Source organism: Diplotaxodon limnothrissa, linkage group LG23, assembly GCF_057381915.1.
Source record: "Diplotaxodon limnothrissa isolate DT_005_m linkage group LG23, D_limnothrissa_male_GT1.1, whole genome shotgun sequence".
Lineage (NCBI taxonomy): Eukaryota > Metazoa > Chordata > Actinopteri > Cichliformes > Cichlidae > Diplotaxodon > Diplotaxodon limnothrissa.
The window spans coordinates 12823468-12846337 of NC_140617.1; the positions used below are offsets into that span (position 1 = coordinate 12823468).

General features: G+C 38.8%; 1 protein-coding gene across 2 annotated transcripts in view; it reads right to left on the reverse strand.

Annotated features, from left to right (window-relative positions):
- Positions 1-4744: 4744 nt before the first annotated feature.
- Positions 4745-22870, reverse strand: part of gabrg3 (gamma-aminobutyric acid type A receptor subunit gamma3) — a 74510-nt gene continuing 56384 nt past the window's right edge. The window contains exons 6-10 of one of the 2 annotated variants that reach the window (XM_085347155.1): positions 13716-13853; positions 8752-8904; positions 8478-8501; positions 6012-6211; positions 4745-5026 (exon numbers count right to left, since the gene is read on the reverse strand). In XM_085347155.1, the coding sequence (XP_085203281.1) occupies positions 4745-5026; positions 6012-6211; positions 8478-8501; positions 8752-8904; positions 13716-13853 (797 nt within the window). The remainder of the gene's footprint in view (positions 5027-6011; positions 6212-8477; positions 8502-8751; positions 8905-13715; positions 13854-22870) is intronic. The other variant, XM_085347156.1, reaches the window with a different exon arrangement.

The following is a 22870-nucleotide window of genomic DNA, read 5'->3' on the forward strand; positions in this document are numbered from 1 at the left end:
CCATAATAATTGCAGTGGAGTTGTTCTTGTTTTTTTAATTAAGGCTTGAAGTTGTACATTATTAGGTGTGTGGCTGCTTTGAGTGGCTGGTGATTGCTGATTTTGCCACTAGATATCTGCTAGATTTCACCTCAGCCAATTTTGGCCACTGAGTTAGACCTCTATAGCATGTTTGTGCGTTTTTAAGGCAAATATCAAAGAGATTGTCCAAAATGTCTGCGCTCCCGATTTGGTAAGTAAAATTGTAGTATTTTATAGTGTTAACTGATAACTCTGCAAGTTTAACATTTTCACAAATACAACAAAAATTTTGTAAATTAAGGTACACATTAGAGTCAAAAGGGCCAAAAAACTATTTATATTTTAATGTGACAATTTATCATTTGCCTGTAACTGTAAATGTCTGACTTTTGACATCTGCTATTTAAAAAAAAAAAAGAAGCTTCGATCGAGGCTTCACTATCCAATGGGTGATGGCAGACATACGAGCTCATACGTTCATACATTGAAGGTTAACTAAGTTACTGTTAATATTATACCTAGTGACCTAAGAGCTCAGTGACTCAATGCAGCCAGAAACTTACTTACGTCCTAAAAATATTTTTCACTAGAAATGATAAAAATATGAAATATTCTGTGTTAATTGCAAACTGTCATGTTTTCCAGACCCAGGTCATTACTGCACAGTTACAAATGATCAGTACAAGATGGCTCTGCCAGTATTTTGGCTTCACATTTACAGTTTAAAGAACATCTTCCATTTTTATGTAAAGTCCAGAGATGAGCTCTGACATAAGTAGCAATACACAACCCCTACAGAAACGTCCGAACATCATACAGAGCCAAGCTCACAGTAACGTTTGACCTGTTAGTGAGTTAAATGATACCACTTCCATGTCTGTTTCTGTTGTTTTAGTTTCTGTTGCCTGATAATACAAAGCGTGGAGAGTCCATGAACAGGCAGATCTCATCTGGCAGGTTAAACTGACCGACTGGTGAATCCTGGTGATTCTGCCGGTGAAACAGAACTAGCGTGAGATCCCCTTTACATGTCCGCCTTTTTTTCAATCACCTGTTTGACAAAAGCAAAGCGAGGCCTCCAAGAAGCAAGAACTGAAGCATGTGTTTGTTTGTTTTTCATCTTTACATGATAATGTAGTGTAAGAGTGTAAGATAGAGCACCACTCAGAAAATCTTATTGCATCGCCCTTCATGTGTCAGCAGAAGGGAGTCGGGGCACTGTCACATCTGGGCAACTCCGCTAACACAAACATGGATCATAAAAGTACATTTTTGCCCCCAAATTAGGACAGAGAAAATGATACGTGGCTGTTCAAGTTGAGAAATAAAGAGATCAAAAGAACTGCTTTCAGCATTTTGTGTTTGTTGAAGAAACACATTGAGCACGCACACCAACATTTTCATTTTCATTCATTTTAGCTGCTGGCATAGTGGGCGGCACTTTACACCATTCTTGACATAGTTTACCCTTTTTCTGTGTGGAAATCCTGAAAATGTTCTTTCAATATTCTTTTGCAAGTTGACATTTCCCATTTAAGATGTCATTTAATTAAACTGATGCAAATAAAGAAATAAGAAAAGCTCTGAATTCATTATTCACGTATGCGTTCCTGTACCATAACTCAGTGTCAACCCCGGTAGAGTGTTTTTCCAGCATACCACACCGTGCTGTTTCCTCAGTATTAAAACATTAAAATAACCATTTTAGGGTTGCTCAGGCGTGTCTGAATAAACAAATGAGAGGGCACCTGTGTGAAATATTTGGCACAAACATAGCAAATATAATTAAAAGAAAAAAGCTGAAAAAGGGATATAAAAAGTTCCGACTTGGTTTACTGCTAAAAGCAAAGGAGTAACCGTTGCTGAAGTGAGGTCTTCACCACGCTGAGGTTATTTATCAGAGGTAAATACGTCTTTCTGGTGTTCGTCTCAGCTCAGGGTGGGCTACACTAAGGCAATTCAACGGTCGCTAATGCCAGGTGGAAACACGGAAATCAAATTATGATACAAACAGTCCATATTAAAACTATAACTCTATTTCTAACATAGCCTCTTCAGCGTAATTGTAACTGTTTATTGCATGCAAACAGAGATTGGTGATTGTAATAAGCAGGATTATTGTATTTGTGCCTACAATTATGTACCAGTGACACCCATTATATTGAACCTAGGCATTAGTTAAACAGCAGAACAAACACTATTCTTTGCCTAGTTACTTTATCTAGTGTGCGCTAAGAAGTGGCTGCTGTGTGACGCCAATACACGGTGTGAATATGCTCATGTAGAAAAAGAACACTTCCATTATAAGCATGGCTGCCTCGGCTCCCAGGGTGTTTCATCTCAAAGGAGCCCAATCTGTGACAATCCAGCTGGTAGACATAAACAGTTTTGTTGCGCCTGCTGCCTGTAAATACATTTAACCCCAAAATTTTCCACCTCCAAAGCCTCCACATCTTACTGCAAATGTAAAAGAAAACTTCAGGTTCATTCCATATGTGTGACTCACATTGATCAACAACAACTCACTGCTAAGGTTTCTTTTAAAGGAAAAATTACACATTCTAGAATATTTTGCCTCCGTGTCCAGAGTTAGATGATTGATTGAAGCAGGTTCTGGGTTTCGTTTGGCCTGTTATAACCTGACCTGCTGTATTATTTAAGCTCTTTCATGTTATTGTTATATGCTTTATGCTACTGTTTGGTAGGTTGCAGTCTTGTATATTTTGTCTGTGCTGTCTCTGGGTTTTTATTAGATAAGAGGGAAGCTGGTTTTTATTGTTTTGGTGGGAACTTAAAATGAGTCTAGGTCAGGCCTAGCATCCCTGGATATTATAAATGTTATTTGTGTTAATAACTGCATATTATTAATCTGGAGCTGGCATAGCTTTATTAGATCCTTCTTGCATTAAAAGTTGATGAAGTTTTACTTTTTTATGACATACTTTATTTTGTACCAGGAATATGTATTTAAATTCAACCTTAGAACACGAATGTTGGGTGATTTTAACTCACACAATGAATAAATATCATTTAGTGGTAATGTCCAATAGAATTTTTATGGTAAAAAAAAAAAAAAATTAAGCAGATCATTTTCTCCTCTCAGAATAAGTGCTTTTGTGTTTCTCTCGCTCACTGTTTTCTGTAATGCAGGGAGACTGTGCCTTCACCAGACAAGGCTCACATGTCTCAGGACTGGGTGGACCGAAAAACAAGCTCCCAGTTCCATTATTTGTATTTTTTGTTATTCATTTTTTTTAATGATTCCTAAATTTTTGACTTATTCTAGAGCCGTTTTATTTCATTAGATCATAGGGGAAATAAAGGAAGAGTACTTCAATTTGTTATGTATTGTTGTACTTTAATATATTTTGATGGAAAGTATGTTTTATACTTAAATATAATGTTACAAAACTGCACATTAGTGTTCTAGAGTTAAATGGGATAATTTTAACTGAAGCCACATCTTTGTCATGTTCCTACAGATTTATTGGTGTGACTGATGTTGGTCCTGCCAAACTAAGTGAAGCAGAGTAGACTTATTCTCGTATGTGCAAAAACCAAATTGCAGGGAGGAAAAATTCATAAACTCCAAGACGATAGTCTTTATGCTAACCTAAACGATCCAGCTGTGAGCTCTAAATTCATATATAGGTCCTGGAAGAAGTCTTCTTATCTAATACAAGGAATTCAACAGGTGTATTTCGCAGAATATAGAAAAAGCACGTCTTTCAAATGAAAGTTTTTTTTCATAAGCGCATACATGTGGTTGTTGATCTCTTTTGGCTGGTCTTTTGTGCCAAAGACAGACTTTTCTTCAGTAATTTAATTTTCCTCTCCCCTCTGGGTTTAGAATAAGTAAAACCCACAGTTTGACTTGTTACTATAGTAACACAAACAGTATAAAGAACCATTGAAAGAATTGGTTTAACACCATAAAATGTATTAAAAATATACCAGTAAAGCACACGCTGTTATCTTGGCTGTCAAGTTCATTTGAATCGTCCTTTTACCAGCCTGATCTTTATAACATACAGAGAACTCAAAGTGTTGTGACGAAGGAGGGATGAGCCATGTCTAGTGGCTGAAAGTCATAATGAAGTGATAAGAATCTAATAATCCTTTGTGTTTTCCAAGAAATGGCCATTTTTTAAATGGGGTTCTGAATGAGAATAGCCATAATCAGTCAAAGCCAGGCTCTTCTATTTTTCTTAATAAATCATTATTCCCTGATTATTGTAGCAGATAGTATCTACCCCTCCAGAGGAAGGCACTATGAGTGGTTTGAACATCCTTGGATTTTCATCATCTGGATCTGACTGATGACTGGATAAAAGCATTCCCTACAACACAAGCCATCCTCCTGACTGAGGAGTCTGGGACACATTTTCTTCTTCGTCTTCAAGTCGTCGTTAGTGCACTGTCCATCCTGACATCCCTCTGTGTACAGCATATGAAGAGAGTCACTATTGTGATGTATTCTCATACCTGAAGCCACTGAGGCTGAAATCTCTGCCAGGCACAGGGCTGCACACACACACACAGACACAGACACACACACACACACCACAAACACACAGTCCTCCTGACTGTGTTTTCATCTCCAGGTAACTTCTTCAGGGTCCACAGGAAAGAGTTTATTTGGTGTTACCTTTTATTCAGATTGAATTACCTCTGTTAAGCTGCACTGTCCATCTCCTGAAACCGAGCAGGCACCCTCAGTGTGCTAAAGGTAGAGATAGCCTACCCAGTAGACGATGTTGAAGAGTAAGAAGGAGGTGGGGAAAAAAACGCGGGAGTATGCGTCCAGTTCATGTACATCTATGTGGACGCGGCCTCTCCTCCAACCGCCTTCTTTACACTCCTCGAAACAGCAGAAGAAGCTCTGGCAGTCTTTTCCGTCCAGACACTCGTAGACACAAGGGTCTTCAAATTCCTGCCAGTACATGGAGTTGTTTAAAGCGATGACTGTGTGTGGAGGAGGTCTCACATCGAGGACTGAGTAGTTCTGAAAATACAAGAAGTCTTTTGAGTACCAAATGCTTTCCCCCCATCACATTAGAAGGTTTTTTTTTCTTAAAGCAGAACATTGTCCAGAAAGTTTGATGGTTACAGATCTGAGGTCCAATTTGTAGCCATTTAGTCTCAGTAAGATTAAAGTATTCTGAGGGAGAATAACTTACGTCTTTATATCCATTGATTATGTTTTTCAACTGTGTGTTTTTGTACCCTTGTTAGGGCAGCTCAGTCTGGACAAACTCTTAACATGTCTAATATCTACATGTTCTCCAGACATGAGGGAAATAGTGAGTGCAGCAGTGGCAGTAAATCATTTTTGCCATAACACGGGCAGTAGCCTCTTAAAGTCCAAATTAAAATGTCTTTATATCTATTTTTTAAATAATCGTTCATAATAACCTCCCCTGTAAGGAAACTTTGAGGCAAAATGAAAGAGTAAAATTCAACAGCTTTCCACCTGTTGATTAATCTGCAAGCTGTCAGAAATGATGTCTAAAAATCTGACAGGGAACGTTTTCACACTGCAATCATGATGCTGATAAAAGAAGCTGAAAGATACTTTGTAGATACTTTGCTGACATGAGTGGACGAACTAAAAGAACATCTGAGTCTGTTGTGTGTCCACTAACAGTGTCTGGAAACATTTTCATGTGCGACACTAAGTGTAAGATGAGAGCACAGGACATGAGGTAGACTCTGTTCTCGCTGTATTTGATGGCCCGCCTGTCCTGTAAAATAGTGATGGTCCCATCAAAGCGCGTAGATAAGGCACCATCACATCATCTCATCTCTGAGCACTTTTCTTACTTCAATCCTTTGATAACAGAACTGAAGCACTATCAGAAAAAAACTACTTTTCTAACATGTGACAATAATCCTGTGCATACATTTTACCGTTTTTTTCCTCAGAGTTCACCGACCTAACTCAGTGAGACTATTTAACACATCTGTTTGAAATGCACAAACTAGCTCACCAGTCTTTTCGGTTCCATGTAGCTGGGTCTTCGAACGCTGTACGAGTAGTAATTTAACGTAGCGTACTCCATCAGAGCAGCAAAGACAAACAGGAAGCAGACGGTGACAAAAAGGTCCATGGCGGTGACATAAGACACTCTGGGCAGTGATGTCCTGGCCACAGTACTGAGAGTGGTCATGGTCAGAACTGTGGTTATACCTGAAGGACAAACAAAAGTCGTCTCAGTCAAACACAAGTTTTTTGGATCTGTTTCCACTTGGAATGTGACTTTGGTCCAAACTGAGTTTTGTTGTTTGCGCTTGCTAACCACATCACTATAAAGTGACACAATGCCGACATTAAAATCTCTACAGACACTTGAGCTGGTGATGCAGAATTATAACAATAACTGTGGAAAAACAACTCAAAAAAGCATTGCGTGTTCAGTGTCTCAGACAGTCCGGCAAAAGCCAGGCAGGACGAGGATTACACAACCGAGAGATTCTCATCGACATAAATATCGACACATCTGTGAGGTGATTGCCTCGAGATCCTTTATGATCACATTAGACGCTGAGACGCAAGAGAACACTGATGGTTTCATTTCAATGAAAGTGCAGCACTGAAAACACCGATGAGTACACAAAGACAAGGTAGTCGCAGTGAAGAGATCAGTGATACTGTTGCTTTAAACACAACAGATCACCACAAGCAAAGAACCCATTTACCCATTCGTTAAAGTTGCCTTTCAGTGCTGATCACCAGCTCCACATATTTAGTTTTGGACTCTAGAGTAGCTGTGCGTGTTCAAAACAGGCCTCTCAGTTCATCCTCTGTTTTAGTTCTATATATTTTCCTAGCTCCATCTCGATTTATGGGGTGTAAGGCAGGTGTGGGTGGGTTGGAGCTGGAGCGTATCCCAGCTGTCACCAGGTGAGAGGTGTACAACCCGTTTACCAGTCTATCTATCACAAGGTTAACAAAGGGACAATGAGAACCATTCATATCCAATTCAGAATCACCAATTTATCTAACATGCATGTCTTTGGCCTGTGGGAGGACGCCAGGAGAACGTGCAGACTGCACATGGAGAGTTCCAACTCAGGAACCTCGTGTTGTGAGGAGACTGTCCTAACTCCTGTACCTCCTCTGTATTATAAATAATAATAATCATGAGCAATCATACTAATAGCACGTAAAAACAAAAAAAGTGACAAAGTAGGTGACTGAATCACTCGAATGTTTTTGATTAACATATCCTTTGTCAGCACCAACAACAACACTTGTGTTTGGGGTTTGATGCGACTGATGGGCATGAAGAGTGATAATGAGCAACACGTGTGGGAATTCATCCCATGTAAAAATTACAGAAGCGTATTTACGTGCAGTCCTCCAAACACACAGTTATTTCTTATGTTGTATTAATTCATATTTTCCTATTAATTGTCGTGGCTCGCTCTGTATTAAATTAGTTACAGTAGGCCTTTATTTTATTTTGCTTGTGCTATTTAGTCGTGTTAGAAGCCAAATGTGTCATTTATGTGACAAACGATGAATTAATTAGATATAATGAAGACCTCTATCCCTCCAGCATCTCTGAATAATTTCATTTGTTCGCTCGCCAATCTCGCTCCTCTGTGAGCTTTAAAGAGATGCCTTTAAAGGAAAAAAAAAAAACATCCGTTACTGTTTCACTGAGGTTCCTATGGTAACAGGCTGGCCCCATCTATTTTAGGCGGACATCTCGCACTTTTCCTTTAGCCTCTGCTTGCCACAGTGATTACTCTTACCTGACTTCTGCTGTTGCTGTGACACAGAGTTTTTCCTCTAAACAACAGCATGAAAAGCAGGCTGGATGAGAGGAACGTCTCGGAGGCATTTTTACTGACAGCTTAAAGTGTGAAACTATGAGGTTCTGTAAAGAAATGTTCATAGAGTATAAGCATGCTACTAAACAAAGTTAGAAGTGTAAGTGTTTAAGTCAGCTGAAAGGTTTTCTGACCTTGACTGAGTCCTAAAGGGGCTTTATCTTTACTCCCACACTGGCCTGGCTTGCCAGATACATTTACAATCAGCTTACATCTAAGATCCATTCATTATCTTCATTCTTCTTCCCGACTTGCAAGCGATTGATCGGCATGCTTTAGAGCAAAGATGACAGATTAAAAGCACTCGTTCATTTTCTAACTCTGTGTGAGCGAACAGTATCGAACACGGTGATGGTGGGCGATACAGGGAGCCTTGTGACACCGAGCTGTAGCATTTTCCTTTTTAGCTCCAATAACAGCACATTCATCAGCAAAAATATAATTTCACACAACAGTGGTAAAAACAGCTTACACAGCTACATTTAGAGGGCTTATAAATTTGAAATTTTAGTGGTTAAACTCAGCATTTTATCCAATCCTTTAACTCAAGGCTGGGTCAATATTTCCTCACTCAGATGTGAATAATGGAGAAAAAGAGAGCAAATAAAAATTGTTACCTTCACAAAAAATGTTCCACAGGACTGCACAACAACAGAAAGCATGCACGAAAGAGAAAAACACAAAAGAGCAGACAGATGGAGTGATTTTAGTGACAAATATCTGAGAAGCACATAAAGATGAATCCTCAAAAACACATAACCAAAAAGTGCAAACTTAAATCTTGTAAGTGGGATGTTGAAGTAATGCTTCCTGTATTATTTCCATGTATTTAATGCGGTGCAGTACTGTTCCTTTAAAGACAGACCCTCAGGTGTCATCAGTTCACTGTACCTAAAGCTGTTCTGGCTGGAGTGGCATCTTTTTTAATCCAGAAGGACACCCAGGACAAAACCACAGTGAGGATGCAGGGGATGTATGTCTGGATGGTGAAGTAGCCCATTCTTCTGCTCAGGTCAAAGTACACGGTCATCACCACGTAGTCGCCTGTGTGTGAAAATAACAACCATGTGAAACTTCTGGATGGTTCAATCAGTTGTTCTGATCATGTAAAAAATTCCACACAATGGGGTGGTTCTTTTCATTTCGATATTAAGTGCAAAAAATAAGACATGTTAAATACTGGTGCAATTAACCATTAACTACATATCGCAAACGTTGGGAAAAAAGTTTACAAGCTTTATTTAAATATTCTCCCCCCTATATGTTGCGACTTCAGAAGGAATTTCATGCAACAGGGTCAGTTGTGAAACTGTGACTTCCCATACACTTGTTACTGCACTCTGTAAATAGAAAACACTTTTTTTATGCCAAACCCAGTTTGTGCTGGGGCAGGGCATTAGTAAATCTGGCCAAAGAATGCAAGCTGAAACAAAGATTGTGGAAAAGTCCACAAATGTCTTCTTCTTCTTTCTTTTTTTGTTGTTGCAATCCCTGCATTGTTACCATTTAAATAAGTACATAAATGGCGATCGTGGCTCAAGAGTTGGCAGTTCGTCTTGTAATCGGAAGGTTGCCGGTTTGAGCCCCGGCTCCGACAGTCTTGGTCGTTGTGTCCTTGGGCAAGACACTTCACCGGTTGCCTACTGGTGGTGGTCAGAGGGCCCGGTGGCGCCAGTGTCCGGCAGCCTCGCCTCTGTCAGTGCGCCCTAGGGTGGCTGTGGCTACAATGTAGCTGCCATCACCAGTGTGTGAATGTGTGTGTGAATGGGTGAATGACTGAACGTGTAAAGCACTTTGGGGGTTCTTAGGGACTAGTAAAGCACTATACAAATACAGGCCATTTGCCATAAATGTCCCAAACAAACCAACAAACAGCAGTGAGTGACAACAGCTCGCTATGAAGCAGCTAAAAAGATTAATAAAATAACCTTTAAGGTCACTTATCATACACGAGTTACACAAGTTCCGTTTAAATGTGCAAACAGTTTTTCAACTGCATTAAAAAAAAATGGTCTAAAAAGTATATCAAAAGTGCCCTAAACATGCATTTATTTTAAAGGCCACCAGAGGGGCGTCATCCGTTGTTGCAAAAAGACTTTCTTTTTCTGTATAAATAAATACGTACTGTTTCTGGTTTATGGGCTCAGTAACTTATATCAGGTAATGCTGATTAAAACATCAAGTTCATTTTGTACATTTCGGTCATTCCAAGAGGAAGATTATCCAGGGTATGCTCACTGGCTAATGACTTCCCGCTTTCCCCTTCCCCTTATCACATCTGGTTTAAAAGCGCAAAGATGGCAATGGCTAAAAAGCTGCTATCGAGGCTTCATAACAAGACTTGATATACAAGCCAATATGTGATTTCTTGTATGCTGTCTGTGGTTTTACTTCAGTCCTTTAGATTTGGTGCAGTAATACATTATTTGTATATGATTTTAACATAAATTTCTAATTAGGATTAGGATTCAACTTTGTCATTACACATGTATAAATACAGGGTAACGAAATACAGTTTGCATCTAATCAGAAGTGCAAGAGCAGAAAATGCTATAAGAGTAGATTATATACAGATAAGGGTAGTATAAATTGTGGAATAGTTATGAACAGATTATGTAAAAATAAGTTAAGTATACAGATGTTTATATTGCTATAGCATTAAATACTGGTTTTACAGTTTGGCTGCCTAATCTGTCCAATTATGGCCCAGTATAGAATGGATGAAAACCAGTGGTGGCTCTCCAACACAAATCCTGTAGGATTAATATTGACTACTTGACCAAAAACCAGTGTGTGACGATGAGCAACGTAGTCTGCATTTCTACCTGCACATCAGATTAATCACTTTGAAGTGTTTTTTTGGCTTATTCATTTATATATTTATTTGTGTGTGTGTAGTTTATACTGTTAATGAGTAATTATGTGATAATGACATTTCAGGCCATGTTACAGAATAATAACTAATAATAATTAATTTATTATTAAATAATAATTCCAATAAAGTAACAAGTATTAACTTTTCTTTTCTTTTCTTTTTTTTAAACATGGCAAATGAAAAGATACTGTTGCACATGTAGCCAGGTGGAACTGTGAGTTAGGGTAACACGAGAACTACAGACCAGAATCATAATCATCACTTTGTTTTCCACCTGGCTGACAATCACATGTCTTTAAAGACAGCAGGCAGGCAGCGGGGAGTAACATGTAATCTGTCAGCCATTAAAAAACAAGATCAGGTAATTCTACTGTTGAATCTAATAAAGGCAGCACTGTGCAGTGAGCCTCTATTTCCCAGCATCACAGTCAGTGTACTTGCCCTTGCCCTCAATGGGCAGTATCACTGTGAACATGTATAAGGATATTTAGATACGTGACAGTTAATGGAAGTCTGGTCATATAAAATGCAACAGTTCCAGTTAAAATTTCTTTATTGATGGTTTTTGCCATTAATTTATTTTCATTAAAGTTTAATGTTCTGAGAGATTGTTACTAATTATCAAATTTATGTTGGCACATATATAGATGAATTATAAATTGCTTCGTTCGGATGATAAATGAACGCCTCCAGAGGAAATCTGATAAGCGAATATTGAGAATTTATTTTTCCTTTCAGGTATTTCTACAGTGAGTAATGAAACTTTCCTCAGTTTGCCTTTGAAAAGAGTCTCACAGCTGCTTGTGAATTATTTGCCTGCACACAGACCCCTGAATACAACACCACAGAGTCGAACATAGATTACATATGGATTACACAAAGACACAAAACACGGAGACTAAATCCACGGAACAGCTGCAGAAAGTTCCACAAGATGCTTGGAACAAATGACCTGCCTCATTTTATTTCTGCTTACTGCATGTTGTATGAAGTATCTTTACTTTTGGAAGAGTTTTTACTTAATTTTAAGAGCCAAAAACCTCTGAACAGTACTGTATAGCATTTCTAAAAATACAAGAGCTGAGTCAGCCTTATGCAAATCACATACAGCTTCCTGTGAATGCGGGCCCTTATAAATTATTTCTCTCTACAGCCGATGTTTAATATTACTGAGAGGAACACTGAAATACATTAGAAAAAGTTATGCTTTCAGTCAGTGATAATCCATGAAGTTAACTACTTACACCCTAAAAGAAATTTGCTGACATAACATCAGAACCCGTTTTCGATACTACATATACATCATTGTCATTTCTTTTTTTTTGTAAAACCTTTTCATCCGTTTACACTCTGTAATTGCTTTTCTGTATTTTAGTATCAGCGTCTGTGGTAAAGTAATTCCAAACGTTTTCATTTACTGTCATGTTAGTGACATCAGCCTCATCTCCCAACCACACAGGCAGTGAGAAGTGTGAGTGGTGTAAATGCTGGGCTTCATCGAATATGTCAAAAAAAAAAAAAAAAAAAAAAAAAAAAGAAGATAAAAAACTGTTTGTGGACACAGACGTTCACTATTCCTACAGTAACTGGCAACATTAATGAAGGCAAGTAGGGCTGAAATTAAATATATAAGAATATATATAAGAATTTTATGAATATGAAAAAAATAAGTTTTTTTTACTGCCATTATGTCAGCAGACTGTAACAAATCTTAAAAGATGAGAGCGTCCTCAACGCCTCTGAAAGCCTGTGAATGCGTTTCAGCATGAATGCTGTTTTCTGTGGTACTGATGCACAACAGCAGTTGCCCCTTGACTCTTTATTTTAGTTAAAAAAAAGTTATGGAAGTTTAACACATGTTATGGAAATTGATTTTTTTCCAGTGGAAATCCAAACACTCTCAAGTACCGAGTCCACCAAGTCAGCAGGTGACAACACAAACTGCACACAAGACAAAAAGTAATAGTGACGTGGCTTCGAAAGCATTGGCAATAAAGCACACTAACATTAATAAGCTGCTACAGTAGCTAGTTTGCCATACTTTGAAACCTTCTAGATGCAAGTGTGATAATGGTGTCCTGGACCTCATGCTGATGAAGCATTACTTCATCCTCATGGAACATCCTACGCGTTCTTCTTTTTATTGATTGCTGTTATCTATAGTTTGCAAGATGATGCCAATTAGTCTGCAAACACTTGCCAACTAACCACCAACTGGTTGTGAAAGAAAACCAAAAATCAAACCAGAAACGGAAAAAGTGCCTTTGAAACCAACATGTTTCAAAAGGTGTAGATTTTAGTTTGAAGGTGAAGGGCCTCTATTTCCTGCTAGACTTTTCAGTTTCTTTACCACTTCACGAGGAGTTGATGAGTATATGTATTATATACTTATACATAATATTATATATTTTTCCTATGGTCATCTTCACCCACTTTGGGAACCACTGGGCAAAAACGCGTTCAGTGAACTGTATTTAATGACAGATGGAGAAATAAAGAGCTGTATTTTGGGGACCTTTACTGTTTGTAATCTCAGTGTAAACAAAAAGATAACAGTAAGTGGTCTAACTAATGAATATGTATTTATCTTAGTAGGGACCTCCCAGGGACAGCAAGAGTTTGACTTTGCAGTTTAAACAGAAAGAAGTCATTTTTCATTAAAACCGGATGAAATCCCGCAGTGGGAGTGGAAGGCAGTGAAAGTCCTGTGAATATTTTATCTGTTGTTTCTTGCCAGATTTTCTTATTATTGTTGCCGTTTCTTTTCTGAGCATGATAGTCATCTAATATCCCAAATTAGTCTCCAAACAGTTTGGCTAAACATGATTTTGTAACACAAATCGTTGCACAATAAAAGAATGAAGGAGTGGAAATGAAGCGGCACTGTCTCAATGCACGCTGACTCCAAATATCAACCCATTTCCAGCCTGTTAGCAGCAATGTTTACGAATGTTAAACAGATGAATTTGTGCTTCTTTACCTGCTGTAGTCTTTATGACGTCTGTAGTGTTCCTCAGGCCCATAAAATCAAACTGGTACAGACGCCAGGACTTTTGGTCAGCCGCCTCCACAGAGTTCTTCCTCCACTTGTAAATCATTTCATCTTGTGGGTATCCATCTGCAATTACACAGAGCATATGTGTGTGTGACCCTTGGCACTACATGTCACATCCTAATGATGGATACCCTGTGCAGACAGACCTAGGGCCACCCGGAGCAACATTTGTCTTAAGGTGGATGCTGGCTAATGAAAAGACTGGGATGAGGCAGAGGCAAAAATAAAGCAGATTAAATGAAAGCTTTGGTTCAATAAGGTAGTGAGTCCATCTAAATGTTACGTCTGACCTTCACGAGCTGCACACAGGAAGCGCTTTTACAATTGATCATGTGAGGTTAACGATGGGTTAATGATTCCATTTCTGCTCTGGTGTCATGCTAGCCTGAATCTTTAACACACACATAATCATTTTAAGTAGAAAGGCTAACAAAATTATGATCCTGCCTGACAGCAATTTGATTTAATAGGGTTTCAATTAACAAAAAACATTAACCGTGAGGGAACTGCTAATTGTTTTCAAACATGCTTGATGAATGACTTCTATTAACATTTTCCACAAGTCTTCCATTCGCCATTAATGCTGTCATTAAATATTTACCAAACCCTTCGTAAAACTAAAAATGTATAGAATACAACATCTGTTGAGAGCACCGCTTTACCCAAACTAACTTCATTCATGGCCTCCTACACTGGATTTGCATAAAGCATTAGTAATGGCTCGAAGATACGTAATGCATCTGCAAGGGAACAAAATCCATATAATGCACATCAGCAAGAAAGGTTACAATAGTTAGCTAAAAGTATATCATAACAATGTAAAGCATAATATAATTCAACATAAAACAGGCTGATTAAAAGCTTGACTCTATAAAAATATCTTCAGCTGCTTCTTTAAAAGAGGAAGTAGAGTCTGTGCTGTGTAGAGAGAGCAGAAGAGAATTCTACAACCTTGGTAAAACTGCCTGAAAAGTCCGATCCCCACAGGTTTTAGAGCTGTTAGTGGGGCCAGCAGCAAAAAGTCTGAGGTTTCAGCAGGTCATGATTTACTGGGGAGATCCACCATGGAGGTCTTAAAAGTTAAAACTAAAAATTTAAAATTAATTCTAAAATGTTTGGTAAAACATGAAGAGAAGCCAAAACTGGAGTGGTGAGTGATCTTCTGTTGGCACCAGTTAAAAGTTCTGTGACAGGATTCTGCACAGTCTTAAAATCTGAAGTAAAAAGACTGTTACAAAAATTCCAAATACGAAGAGATAAAAGCATGAAAATTCATCTCAAGTTCAGCCTTTGACACCAGCATGATTGAACCGAAAAGTCTGAAGAAGCTGATATGCCATCTAATTTAAAGCAAAAGAATCAGACCCAAAAGAGATCCCTGAGGTACTCCACGAGGCAGAACGGTTGTTTCAGACGTCAGCTGTTTCATACAAACAGTAACAGATTTATCCGAGAGATATGACACGACAAGAACAACAACAAATAAAAATGTGTTTAATTTAAATCTGTGGTTATTTGGTCAAATTAATCCCATAACCAGCAAAAGCAGGTATTGATCCATATGCATGTTTTCAGAGACTGGGATTTCTAGATGACTGTGGGTTCACTGTTCACATTGTAATATATCATCATTAATATCAGTATCAGCAGCCACTTTAATCGGCAGTGTTGGGGAGTAACGGAATACATGTACCGCCGTTACTTATTTAAAATACAAAATATGAGTAACTGTATTCCGTTACAGTTACCGCTTAAAAAGGTGGTATTTAGAATACAGTTACTTTGTTGAAATAAATGGATTACACAGCGATATTTGTTTCATATTGTGGCGGGTCAGGACTGTTTGGGTTTTGTTTGACAGCTATGTTCTGTTACAGTTGCCATGGTTACAGGGTGAGGGTGTGTTTCCTGGGTGAGAGAGCTGTTGTTGTTGTTGTGCTAAGCTAATCCGGTTGTTCAGTGATGACGCGACGAATCCTACTTCCGGGTCTAAAGTAGTCTGCGTTTAATATGGCTTTTGTGTTGTTAACATGTTTAATGTTATGTATTTTCTTCTATTTGATCTCAAAAAGCTCCTAAAACAGTCAGTGATCCCTGTTGACCTCCTCGGCTTTTATTACCGCTAATCATTTATTTAAGCTCAGTTTTTAAAACCTTAGGATGTAACTACAGCCCAGCCCATGCAGCAGTATATGAATGACTAACCTCGTATTGTGGATGGATTATCTCAGTTGTTCTCCTAGCTGAAGTTTGGTCCTTTTACAGCATTCTGCCATGCGATTACATTTGTTTCTGACCACCGAGAACACTCACGTTAACTTTTATTTATGCTGGAAGTGATAGCAGAGCTGTACGTTTTAATTTGTTTCCAAAACCCTGCAGTCAGGACATGCTATATTGTATTTAGATAGAAGCTAGCGAGCTAACTCCCTGCTAACTTCTAACTCGGTTTAATGTCATAAATTCCGTTTTCATGGATGCCTGGATGTTAAACTCAATTGTTACACCTGGTAGAGCAGAACGCTGATAATTTTATTAAAGATGAAAGACTTTAGACAGTTTTTCAACTCTCAGTAATGCCATAGTGATCGTTTGATATATGGACCTGCAGCGGAGTTTAGACCCAGACACAGCTAGTGACGTCAGACTGAACAACCGGATAGGCAGAATGCTACAGGCATAGCCCTAAAGAATGTAGCCTCATGGGCAGTGTAGTCCATGCTGCAGGGAGAATGGACTGCCATACACGTTATGTGTCTGTGAGCACGAGGAGGGGGAAAAGGGAGAGTGGAAAAGTAGAGTTGTCATTGAGCAGAAATGGGAGCTGGAAGCATGTAAATATAATAATAATCACAGCAGCCAAGAAGAGTGCCTGACAAGCCCAGTTGTAAGTAAGCTATTAAGACTCGACTGTACACTGTGTTCGTGTTTTCCTCCAAAAACAACAAGTTCCATTGGAGCAGCCTTTCAAAGCCTCTCTCTGTCTCTCGCAAGCAAAGTTGACCCAGACAACAAGGTAAAGCTAGTTTTCGGCTTCGAGCCCAACACGAACCCAACGTATTAGCCAGAGGTCCCTTTACCACGGTTCGGAGCCGCAGACCTTCAGCAATAGTAAGAAACCACACAGCAATAGTACATTCATGTAGTTGTAAAAAGCATGATAATATATTAAGTAATCCAAAGTATTCAGAATACGTTACTCTCATTGAGTAACGTAACGGAATACGTTACAAAATATATTTTGGGGCATGTATTTTGTAATCTGTAGTGGAATACATTTTAAAACTAACCTTCCCAACACTGTTAATCGGTACACCTTGCTAGTAGCGGGTTGGCCCTCTTGTCATCACACAGTTGCTGCAGATTTGTCGACTGCACGTGTATGATGTGAATCTTCTGTGATGACTGTGGAGGCTGTGAGTGTGGGTACAGTCATTCAGTCACTGCTACGTTCAAGAAACCAGTCTGAGATGATTTGAGCTTTGCAACACGGTGTGTTATCTTGCTGGAAGCAGCCATCAGAAGATGGTACACTGGGGTCATAAAAGGATGGATACGGTCAGCAACAATAGTCAGTCAGGCTGTGTGTTTATATGATGCTCAGTTGATACACGAGCAGCAGCCAGAACCTTGGACACAAGGTAGAGCGAATGCTTTCATGATGTTTACACCAAATTCGGACTCTACTGACAGTAGAAGAAATCGAGACTCATCAGACCAAGCAAAATGTTTCCAATTTTTAATGCACCCATGTAAACTGTAAGCTCAGTTTCCTGTTCTTAGCCGACAGCAGTGTAACCCAGTGTGGGATGCTGCTGTAATCCAGCAATCTGGCCTTTCTCCATCTCTCCTCTGACCTCTGACATTGACAAGGCAGAGAACTGCTGCTCTTTACACAGGTGCCTAAAGAACGCAGAGTTACTTCTTTTGGTCAGGTTGGAGACATTTTGGTGGTGGTTACCAGTTCAAGAGCAATGTCTCCAAATTTTCTGAATCATTTCCAGGTTTACATGGAAATATTTATTTGAATTCCTTTTTGGAAATCTGTTAAAATATTGGTTTGGTCTTTAAGAAAAAGAACTTTATTAAAAATAATAAACAAAACCATCAAAGTATTAGTATTTAAAAGTATCAGTGAGGGAATTTTGTCTTTAAAATGCTAGAAATTTGACATGGGAGTGAGGACTCCTATTTGTAAAAGTGTCATGCTCCTTACCAGAGATTGTATATTTTTTCTATATACAGCCCATGCTCCTGACTGAAAGTGCAGTGTTGTGGTTTTTGCCTCTGCTGCAATTGGAGCTGGTATCTCAGTCTCTTCTACAATTGATTTTTCCCCGAGCTCTGGTGTAAAATTGCAAGTGTGCAGATCTATAAAGCTGATTAGCTGACAATGACGAATGAGGTTTGTCATTGGTATTGTTTTTTCTGTTTAATTCTGTTGTAATGAAGCCACAGTAGCTGCACCTGAAGCATCTGGCTGTTTCACAGGTTCCCAAAGGAGAAAAATAGGTCAGTGGCTTTGCGTGATCATTTCTGCAGGAAATCCAGTGAAAAAGAGATTATCAGGATCATACAATAACACTACTCATTTAAAACTGCAGGAAATTGGATAGCTCTCAGTAATGACCTGGAAATGAAGGACTCATCTGAAAACATGTAATATCCTCAGTAAACAGTTTTTATTACCAGGAGTTACAATATTCCCTCCAAAATGTTAATTTCTCACAAAAACATGCAGAAGAACCGAGTGATAAATTCTTTTTTGGAGAGTAATGATCTACAGACACATTTATCAAATAGCTGGTAAACAGAGTGCAGTGGTTAAAAGCATGGCAATGACCAAAAACAGAATAACAACAGAATAAGAGTGAACACTAGTTTCTAATAAGTACATTCGCCGGATGTGTAAGCTCCTTATGGACATGATTTTGGAAGTCAACTAAAAAAGGACAATAAAACAAACTCTTAGGAAAAAAGTGTGAGACTAAACAAATGGAGGAAGTTAATGGTGACTTTAAGGTTGATGAGCAGTTTTCTCTGATAACTTTCTCACCTAATAAATTCAATTCAGTTTTATTTGTATAATGCCAAATCACAACAACAGTTCTTTCAAGGTGCTTTATATTGTAAGACCAAGACCCTACAGTAATCGTGTAGGGTCTTTATTTCAGTAATTAATGAAAATAAAACTATTATATATAGTTGATATATTGCACAAACCAGAAACATTCAAAACATGAATAAAATATATGAAAACAATATTTTTGGATACAAAGTTTTAGTGTGATAAGAATGCATAACTTCAATCAATCCAGCACGTGTCTATGAGATAGTACTCTTTATACAGCTTTGCAGCTCAAAGTACTTTACAGAACAACATATGCAAAACAGCCCCTAGCATAGTCGCGCACACACACACACACACACACACACACACACACACACACACACACACATAAAAAAAAATTAAAAGAACAATAATTGAGAGGATAAAAAGTACAATAAGTAATCTAAAAAAGGTAAAAAGTGTGAGCAGAATTAATATTAATTCTAATAAAAGTCAGGTCAAAAAGTTCTTTAGGTCTTTAGCTCAGCTTTATGCATTAACATTAATGAACAGTTTCACATTCTAACCTTTCTTACTTTAGAGTAAGTAACTTTCATAACACAGACGGGTAAACCACACCTGGGCTGTTTTTGCTTAAACAAATAGTAAGAAAGCTTAAATTCAAAAACTGTCTCCATCACCCTTAATTCAGCCAGAAAGCACTGATTTATGGATGTACATAAAGTTCAAATTAAGGATGATGACAGCCTGATGTTACTGAACAATTTAGTTACAAAGAGCAGCTAAAAAATATGTTAGATGGGGTGCTATCAAACTCCCTAAAAATATGAAGGTACATCAAAATATTATGACAAAAGTTATGTTAAGTTTGTGTTTCCAGCCAACAGGTATTACACCTGCCCTTCCCTGTGCTCACTATTTACTTCCTCACTGTGTGTCTGCTGTCTGTTTCCACAGGCTGTAAAGAGCAGGAAGTCAGCCTCCTGAGTGCTTGGAAAAAAGGTTGCTGATGGGTCTGAACAAAAATCAGAACAACGAGTTGAAAGACTATAAAACATTCCGTAAAACATCTGTGAAGTTTACATTTAAGTTTAGGATTAAACTTGACATCAGAGGAAACCCCTTGCATGTTTTCTGCTTCTCATTTGCTGAATAGCTACAGAATCTATATCCTGCTCTCTTCATCTGTGTGCACTGCATTGAATCATGTGCCGTGTTGATTATTCTAATCCTCCAGAGGCATGATGGCTTTTAAAATAAGCAAATCTGACTTAATCTAATCTTAAAACTGACACATCGTCATGGAAACCAGCGTAATGTCAGTTGGTAAGAAAGTGGGTTTATTGGATCACAGCAGGATGGGTCCACAGTCGAGGCAGATCGGCGAGAATATTTTAAACCCTAATAGGCAACACAGGGCGCAAGGTCTCATCACACCAATTCAATCCTCTAATTTGAGAGGCCACTGAAGGTCCACTGCAAATAACACATCACAGACACCTCAAGCTTCAAGTTAGACACGTTTCTACATTCACTGTGAGCCAGGTTTACTGGATGGTAAGGGAGGAGCGAGCCTGAAATCAAGACGGAAACTGCGATGTAAACATCCACAGCATCATATCATTGTTCCATCTGATGATATCCTTGTGAAGCTGTAATTGTTAGCTGAGGCATGCTAGTCTGGTGAAAGCGGTAATGTTTAAAGATCCTTCAGTTTGGCCTGTGGACAAAACAAGTGGCCAATGACTAGAAGTATAAAACTAGACCGTAACATCTGTACTGGGTGATCTGCTACAAGTAACAGATGTTTAAAAGCCACCAAAAAACACACAAGCACAGACTGTAATAAAATATAGATGTAGCCACTGTGACATCCCCTCTGGCTGCCAGTTTCAAAGCATCGGTTTTAGTATTTTGAGGACAGAAATTACTAAATTATGCTAAATAATCAGCTAACACTGGTTAGCTATGTTCATAAACTGTTGTGTATGGTGACTTGCTCACTTTTAAGCCAGCCTCAAATGGAATCTTGGATGAACTGTTATTTTTGGCCCTGCCATGCTTTATGGCAGGGGTCGGCAACCTACGGCTCTTTAGTCCGTATAGTGCGGCTCCGCGTGACTTGGGGAAAATAAATTAGAAGTATTTAGCTGAAGTGTATTTTATTTATTTTAGATCTTTTTTAACTTTAACTAATGTGGATCAACAGCTTCCTCTCGGGCCGTAGACAGAGAGTCAGAGTTGGCCATCACACATCCTCAGCCCTGAGTCTCAGCACTGGCTCACCCCAGGGCTGTGTGCTCAGTCCACTGCTCTACTCTCTCTACACACACGACTGCACTCCTCGCCACCACAGCAACATCTTTGTGAAATTTGCAGACGACACCACAGTGGTGGGGCTCATTTCCAAGGGAGACGAGTCTACGTACAGAGACGAGGTGGAGCAGCTGACGTCATGGTGTAAGGCCAATAACCTCCTCCTCAACACTTCAAAAACCAAAGAACTCATAATAGATTTCAGAAGGAAAAAGGCAGAGATCCAACCACTATTCATAAATGGGGACTGTGTAGAAAGGGTGGCAAGCTTCAGCTTCCTGGGAGTCAATATAGAGGAGAACCTTTCCTGGAGTGTGAACACCTCCGAGCTGCTGAAAAAGGCCCAACAGAGACTGTACTTCCTGAGAATTCTCAGGAGGAATAACATCACACAGAAACTGCTGGTGTCCTTCTACAGAGCCACCATTGAGAGTGTTCTAACTTACTGCATATGCATCTGGTACACTAGCTGCACAGGGGCTCAGAGGAAAGCACTCCAAGGGATCATTAACACCGCCCAAAAGATCACTGGCTGCCCTCTCCCCACACTGGAAGTTCTACACAACGCCCACTGTTTTAAAAAGGCCCAAAACATCATAAAAGACGTGATTGCGGGTGCCGCTCAGGTACGTCCTCCTAGACCACGCCCCGCCACACACATTAACCAGGTAAAATACATATTTAGGCAGAATTTTGCAAATATCTATTTTTCTTTTTTCAGCAGAAGAGTGCTTTTTTTCCAATTATTTTTTAAAAGCCAGGTCAAGGCTCCAAAAGCCCAAAGGCGATATAAGGGTGGCGGCTCACAACAGTTTTTATTTGCTACATGGATCGTTTTAGTTCAGCTGGGTGTCTTTCCTTTTGTTATATTTCTTTAAGAGTTCAAAATGTGTTAATTACATAAATAAAATGTAATTTTCTCTGTAGCACTTCATGGATTTCATAAGCAACACACCTTAGTTGTTCACACAAAGCATAAAGGTAAAAAACAATATATACAGTGTTATCTTGATTTTAGATGTCAAAAAGTATTTGCGGCTCACAGTGTTTTCTTTTGCTGACCCCTGCTTTATGGCATGCTTATTTTCTTTAAAATGTCCAGGCACTTCTGTATGAGCTTACCCAAAGAGATGTTGCTCAAATGTTGCCATGACTACTTATAACCACACTGAAATGAAAAGCGGAGGATAAAACCTGCTGCCTCTCAGAAATACCTAATTAAATTAAAGAGTTGTGGTAACCATTTGGACAACAGCACAACAATTCTGGGACATGTGACATGGGTCTTCATACTCTCTTTCACACACATAGAGTAATCAGTTAATACAGTTTTTCCAGGTGGACGAACGCATCTGCTCTGCCAAAGTTTTAAAGCCTTTGTAGAGTCAGGAATGTTCCCACATTCTGGTTCTTATATAATGCCTCTCAAAACACTTTATACAACTTGCCTCACTTACCCATCCACACAAGCTCTTTTTCCTACACCTAAGTGCTTTTTTATCTAATACTCACAATTCAATGAAAACATCATTGAATTCAGTTTCTTACCCAACGATACTTTGGCATATAGACTGGAGCTGCCAAGGTTCGAACTACCAAACTAATCGTTTGGTGGTTTTATGGTTCTTCCTTGAAGTATACTACATCCTTTACATTAACTGTAAGAAATAAATGCCCAAAACAAAACTACTAA